The sequence below is a fragment of the Vulpes vulpes genome, chromosome 13, assembly GCF_048418805.1.
Source record: "Vulpes vulpes isolate BD-2025 chromosome 13, VulVul3, whole genome shotgun sequence".
Lineage (NCBI taxonomy): Eukaryota > Metazoa > Chordata > Mammalia > Carnivora > Canidae > Vulpes > Vulpes vulpes.
Window position 1 is genome coordinate 136,717,166 of NC_132792.1, and position 7,290 is coordinate 136,724,455.

At 43.6% G+C, this 7,290-nt stretch overlaps 1 protein-coding gene across 1 annotated transcript; it reads left to right on the forward strand.

Annotated features, from left to right (window-relative positions):
* The first annotated feature begins 4,330 nt into the window (after positions 1-4,330).
* On the forward strand, positions 4,331-4,648 carry LOC140595081 (peptidyl-prolyl cis-trans isomerase A-like). The gene has a single exon (XM_072733675.1). It carries the CDS (start codon positions 4,334-4,336, stop codon positions 4,646-4,648), a length of 315 nt encoding a protein of 104 aa, XP_072589776.1. The 5' UTR covers positions 4,331-4,333.
* The last annotated feature ends 2,642 nt before the right edge of the window (positions 4,649-7,290 follow it).

The following is a 7,290-nucleotide window of genomic DNA, read 5'->3' on the forward strand; positions in this document are numbered from 1 at the left end:
TTTTTAATTGCTTCCTTTATTTTAATACACGAGGAGCCACAAAAGATAGAAGTGGCCCAGGTCTCTCTAAACATCTAAGAGGCTCTGTTCTTGTGTGCGCCGTCTGTTCTTCTCGTTTGAAAAAACACAAGGTGGAGTCCATGCCCACTGAAGTGTAGCCACCCCTCAGGGCACTAGAGTCATAGTTGTCAAAGCATAACCGTCCATGCCCTGTGAGCCCCCGAATACTCATTTAATAAAAAGGAGGATGAAAGAAATGGAGGTGTAAAGCTCAATTCTGACTACGGCACTGGCACTCTCTTCACAGTATAGTGAGCAAAGGAGGGCCATGACGTAGGAGAAAAAAGACTAGTCTTACAGGGCTTTTTTCTCTTATCCATAAAATCACTCTGAGATTGGCTGCTGGCTTGACATCCAGTGAGGCCCAGAATATTTCCCTGGGAGTTCACCTCTCCTCTCCATTCTGCCTGGGTCTGAGCCTCAGGAGCAGGGCTCTCACCCTGGAGCTGACCTGCTCTGCAACGGCTATATATAGATGCCCTACCTTGGAAACTAGGCCACTAAAGGGCTGGCCATTTGTTTTGTTTGTCTCTTGTCCCCCCTAGAGTCTCTGCTAAGAATAGTGATTGCAGCCACAGGCCAGGATGCAGGGCTGCTGCAGTGTGAGGAGGCAGGTAACACAGCAAAAATTTTGGGTGCCTGTGGGGTTCAGGCTGCCATTGGTGCTGCTGCTGGGGAGGAACATGAGACTTCCTTGGACTGCAGAGAGGGGGATGTGGTCAGCTGAACGAATAAGGGAAGAAACTTCTGCTCACCTCTCACTTCTAAGTGACCTTGGGCAAGGCCAGTAACCTTGACTTGGTTCAGTTAGGAACCTCCTCCTCCTACCCAATGAGTCCCCACTGACCAAGTGGCCCCATAATGCTTTGCTCTTCTTATCCCCTGGCATTCAGTAAAACTCCCTTCCTGGGTATCATATACCCAGCAGAATACAAGCATCTCCTCCAAATCTTCCATCATGCCTGATGTCAGCTGGAGCTGTCAAGTCCACCTCGTGCCCCCCTCACCACATGCACACGCACACACATACACACACAAACACACACACACTCACACATGCATGAACACACACTGTGTGGAACTTGACGTATCTCCCAGCAGGGGGCAGAGTTTAAATTCAACTATCTTAAAAAGAGCAACTGATGTCATTGCAGCTAAAACCTTTTGCCCTGTGACAAGTTGCCTTAACTATTAAGGGCAATTCAATTCTAGCTCCTGCTCTTTCCTCTTGGAGGTACCAGCATAAAGAAGAGTACCATCTGGCTCCATGGATGGAGATGTTCTCTAATGGAAAATCTGTTGACATTGTGATGCCACCAAAAACCAGCCAGAGGAGTGGGGCTTAGTGCAACTTTTTAATGTTACTCTATGATTTTAAAAAATTGCTATTGTAGGACCCGAAGAATATATACAGTTATTGTCTACAACCTTGTGAAGAGCTGACAAAAAGAAGAGGGATTAGGTCATTTATTAATCTCAAAGGAAAAGCTAGAACAGTAGGGAAGGTTAGTGGGAGGCAGATTCCAGCACAGTGTAGCGTATCCTGCCTGAAGAAGTGGTGAGCTCCCTGTCAGTGAGTGTGTTCAAGAAATGTTGGACAGATTTCGAGATGAGAATTGGATTTCAGGAGACTCAACTGAGATATTTTTTATTTTATTTTTAATTTTTAATTTAAATTTAATTTAGTTAACATCTGCTATATTATTTCATTTCAGAGGTAGAATTTAATGATTTATCAGTTGCACATAACTCCCAGTGCTCATTACACCATATGTCCACCTTAATGCCCATTCCATCCACCTACTCTCCTTCCCTCCAGCAACCTTCAGTTTGTTCTCTAGAGCTAAGAGTCTCTTATGGTTTGGGAAACAAAAGCAAAGATGGACTATTGGGACTTCATCAGGATAAAAAGCTTTTGCACAGCAAAGGAAACAATCAACAAAACTAAGAGATTTTTTAAATGAAATTAAAGGCACAGATGAATGTTAAGAATAGGGGGAGACGTGAGCAACAGGATTTCTTGTTACCCTTTCAGAGTTTCCAGTCTCTGCCTTCTGGTTGTTCCTGAACTTCAGAAAGCATGAGGCTCTGGGAAGGAGTAAGACAGTGCAGCAGACAGGGAATCAAGGAAGATGGGCTGAGGGAAGATGGGCGTCTCCAACCCAGAGCATCTGTGATTGTCAGGAAAAAAAACACCCAAGAGATAAAAGGAATATTCCAACTCATTCCCAGACTGAATATTTAACAAAATTGGGTTTTGATTTTTTTTAATAAGGCATCAGTGGCTTTTTTTTTAAGCAACAAAGAGACTGTGTTATGCAAATTTCCCCTCAGGGCTTTTATTAAGATGTTAACATCTTTCTTGTCACAATATCTACCTTATTACAATGAATCATAATACTTCTCCATTCTCTTGCTGAGACAACTTAGTAAGATAAACTCTCTAGGCTGAGAGTGAGAATGAACTGGTTTTCTTTTCTTTTCTTTTTTTTTAAGTGAAAATTCCTTCTTGAGAGTTCTAAGGATGGAGTTGGGAGATAGAAGATTCAAAAAAGAGAATGGCCCTCTCGTGCAGTGAGCCCCGTGGGTGGACCCAGTGCCGTGGTGAAGGAAGTGGGCTTGCTGTGTTCTGATGCTTCTGACTCAGCTCTCATTGGGCCAAGTTCATATCTCTAGTGCTGAGAATATGCTAGAATCTTTCTGCTTCTACCAGTGGGGACAACATCAGAGCCCTCTGAAGATAGCCTTCACCCTTCCATCATGCCCTCAGCCCCCACTCTGGGCCATGGATATTGGTCACATTGGTCACATTGGTCACAAATGTCATTTTTCCTCTGCAGAGACTCATTCCATCATCCTAGAATGAACAAGGAGGTCACATGGGAGGAGGGGTCTTTTGTGCAGATCTGAGAGAGCAGGAGTATTTCCATTGAGCCCTGCCCATGAGGGCTTAGAACAGGGGCACAGTAAATCCCCAGCAGCTCAGGCTCCTGCTGCCCTGCAAAGGTGGGCGCTCGAGCTGATAGGTCTGGCAGGGCAGCCTTCAAGGAGATGTTCCTTTAGACAAGGGGTAGACAAATCGGCAAAGGGCCAGAGAGTAGACATTCTAGGCTTTGAGGGCCTCTCGGTCATAACTTGTCACATGGATGCAAGGTGGATGTGGCCATGTTTCAATTAAGCTGTCATTATAAATCCTTAAAATTTGGATTTCACATAATTTTCACATGTCACTAAAAAAATACTCTTTTTGCCTTATTTTCAATTCATAGCTAGCAGATTGTATTACAACAGGTGGCAGGCCTTAGTTTTCCAGCCCCTGCTTCAGGTGGGGCTCAATGACCAAGTCTTTCAGGCACTTGCACAGTGCCCAGAACTGTATTATGCACAACGGAGCTGTCCAAACACTGGGCTTGGCCAACTTGCCACTCCTGGGAGGGCTCCATCACAGCTCAGCCTTCTTTTGCCACCTAATCTCAAATGGAATATTATTTCAAGGAAATCACGTGTAAGTGTTCAAAAATTCTTCTCTTCTGCCTGTTGGCATGTGATTAAAACATGGGGGAGGGGAGGGAGGGAGACAAAGGCCCTTCAAGGACATGTTTGGCTCAGACACAGAGACTGATTATAAAACAATGCATTTAGAATCCATCAAAATCCTAGAGAAGAGAGGCATCAACCTCTGTGACCTCAGCCGCAGCAACTTCTTGCTAGACGCATCTCCAAAGGCAAGGGAAACAAAGGCAAAAATGAACTATTGGGACTTCATCGAGATAAAAAGCTTTTGCACAGCAAAGGAAGCAATTGACAAAACGGAAAGACAATTGACAGAATGGGAGAGATATATGCAAATGACAAATCAGATAAAGGACTAGTATGCAAAATATGTGAAGGACTTATCATACTCAGCACCCAAAAACAAATAATCCAATCAGAAAATGGGTGAAGATACATGAACAGACATTTATCCAGAGAAGACACACAAATGCCCAACAGACACATGGGAAAATGCTCCACATCACTCAGCATCAGGGAAATACAAATCAAAACCACAGTGAGGGCCTTGCAGACACCACCACCCCGGAGCCTCCCTTGCCATCCAGCCATGGTCAGTGTTCTTTGACATCACCGTGGATGGGGAGCTCTTGGGTGGCTTCTCCTTCGAGCTGTTTGCAGACAAAGTTCCAAAGACAGCAGAGAACTTTCGTGCTCTGAGTGCTGGAGAGAAGGGATTTGGTTACAAAGTTCCTGTTTTCACAGGATTATTCCAGGATTTATGTGCCAGGGTGGGGACTTCACGCGCCACAGTGGCACTGGCGGCAAGTCCATCTGTGGGGAGAAGTTTGATGATGAGAACTTTATCCTGAAGTACACGAGGCCTGGCATCTTGTCCATGGCCAATGTTGGACCCAACACAAACGGTTCCCAGTTTTTCATCTGCACCGTCAAGACTGTGTGGTTGGACGGCAAGCATGTGGTCTTTGGCAAGGTCAAGGAGGGCATGAACATCATGGAAGTCATGGAGCGCTCCGGGTCCAGGAACAGCAAGACCAGCAAGAAGATCCCCATTGCCGACTGCAGACAGATCTGATGAATCTAACTCGTGGTAGTTCAGATCTAACTCGTGTTTTATCTGAACTTCCAGACCTTCCTTTAGCTCAAGAGAGCGGCCCTCCACCCCCACCTGCTTGAAATAGCCCAGTCTCTGCACTCTCACTGCGGTTCTGTGGGCTCCATGGTTCCTTCCCCCAGATCTAGTTGGATTGCAGAGTTCATCATAAACTGAACTAAACCACACACACACACACACACACACACACACACACACACACAAACCCCACAATGAGATACCACCTCACCCCAACCAGAATGGTTAAAATTAATAAGTCAGGAAAGGTGGGTACTTGAGCTGGAAATGACAGATGTTGACAAGGATGTAGAGAAAGTAGAACCCTCTTACACTGTTGGTGGGAATGCAAGCTGGTGCAGCCACTCTGGAAAACAGTATGGTGATTCCTCAAAAAGTTGAAAATACAGCTACTTTTAACTACTATGACCCAGCAATTACACTAATAGGTATTTACCCTAAGGATATAAATGTAGTGATCCCAAGAGACAGTTGCACACACACATACACACACACACACACACACACACAATGGAATATTACTCAGCTATCAAAAAATGAAATCTTGCCATTTGCAACGACATAGATGGAACTAGAGGATATTATGCTAAGTGAAATAAGTCAATCAGAGAAAGACAATTCTATCATCTCACGCATGTGGAATTTAAGAAATAAAACGGAGGATCATAGGAAAAGAGAGGAAAAAATAAAACAAGATGAAATCAGAGAGGAAAACAAACCATAAAAGACTCTTAATCATAAGAAACAAACTGAGGGTCGCTGGAAGGGAAGGAGGGGACGGGGTAACTGGGTGATGGGCATTAAGGAAGGCACTTGATATACTAAGTACTGGGTATTATATAAGACTGATGAATCACTGAACTCTACCTCTGAAACCAATAATATACTTTAAGTTAATTGAATTTAAATAAAATTTTATAAAAATAAAAATAAAACAATGCTTTTGGAATTATTTTAAGGAAGGTTGGTGCTAAGTCAGGAAAGAAGATGTATGAGAGAGAAGTGAGTTAGAAAGGCATGATGTGGAGCCCATCCCTTTCTAGAAGTCACCTGGCGGGAAAAGCCGGTCACAGGGAAATGAACCCCACATGTAACTCCATGGTCATGGGGCAATCTGAAACAAGGGAGGGCAGAACAGTTAGTCCATGTGGACCTAGGCTGTAAGTGCTGCAGGGGATTAAGAGAGCGGTACCAGTGTCCAGCTAAGACTGTCCCACCCCCGTCCAGGTGAGGCCCCGTTAGCACCTGGGGGAGCACACTCAAAGCTCACCACAAGTCAGCAGGGGGCTGCTCTATGAAAAAATTCAGAGAACATGTAGAATGTCGATCTCGAGAAATAATTGAGGTTGTATTACGTGGTGTATTACCTGAGACTCTGGAGCTCAAACCCCACCTTTGCAATTTGCCAGCTGTGTGTCCTGAGGCAAGTTACTTAACTTGGCATGCATCAGATTTCACTGGAGAAAATACCTCCTGCACACGCTGTTGAGAAGATTAAATGAGATAATGTTCATGATGGACGTAGCGCAGAGCATGGTAAAAATAACTCATCAATGAGAGGTGGCCGGGTTTTTTTGTTTTGTTTTGTTTTGTTTTTTGTTTTTTGTGAGGTCTACACCCAGTGTGGGGCTTGAACTCAACTCTGAGACGCATGCTCTACTAACTGAGCCCGCCACACACACTGAAAGCTGGCTTTTATTATCATCATAACCTTTACCAGTTCTTTGAGTCTCCTTTAATTTTCCATAAATATATTTAATTTGTAATTCATTATGTTGATCTTACGTTTTGTGCTTTCGTCTTATAGTTTTTGTGTATACCCTTTCCATGTATGTGAATAACTTGCAATTTGTGATCAGTGGTTTTATAATATTCCTTTGTACTGATAAGGTGCCACTTAACCCCCTCCCCAGTTTGTATTTTGGCCTTCCCTGTTATAAGCAATGCTCCCATGAACATTGGTATTAAAACAGATTTTAGGGGAATCCTGGGTGGCTCAGTGGTTGAGCGGTGTCCTAGGATGGACTCCTGCATTGGGCTCCCTGCAGGGAGCCTGCTTCTCCCTCTGCCTATCTTTCTGCTACTCTCTCTGTCTCTTGTGAATAAATACATAAAATCTTAAAAAAAAAACAGATTTTAATCTAACAGCAATATTTCCTTGACTCTCCAAGAAGGAGAAACACTGCCTCAAAGTATGTGCTCCTGTGTGGGTTATTTATTCATGGTCTGTCCTCCAGAATATTAATGCTGACACTGGTGATAGGAGAAAACTCCAGTCTGCAGAGAGTTGCACCAGCACTGGGTTTTATTTTAGCTTGGTTTGTTGGGGGTTTTTGGTGTTTTTGTTTTTGTTTTGCCAATAGATGTGAAGTGGGAACTCACAGTTGCTTTACTTTTCTTTCTTCCTTTTTTTAAAAATTACATATAAGATGGGTTATCTTCCTCACCAACTTTATTATTGCATTTGCTACTTACCTACATTTTTCAGACACAAGTTCAATAGACACATGGTTTCATACATTGATATGTGTAGGCTTTCTACATACTTTGAATGCAGACTTTTCTTTGTCATAGCTGGAATACGT

Coding starts and splice junctions, on each gene's coding strand:
- LOC140595081 (XM_072733675.1), top strand. CDS start 4,334: ATGTGCCAGGGTGGGGACTTCACGCGCCACAGTGGCACTGGCGGCAAG.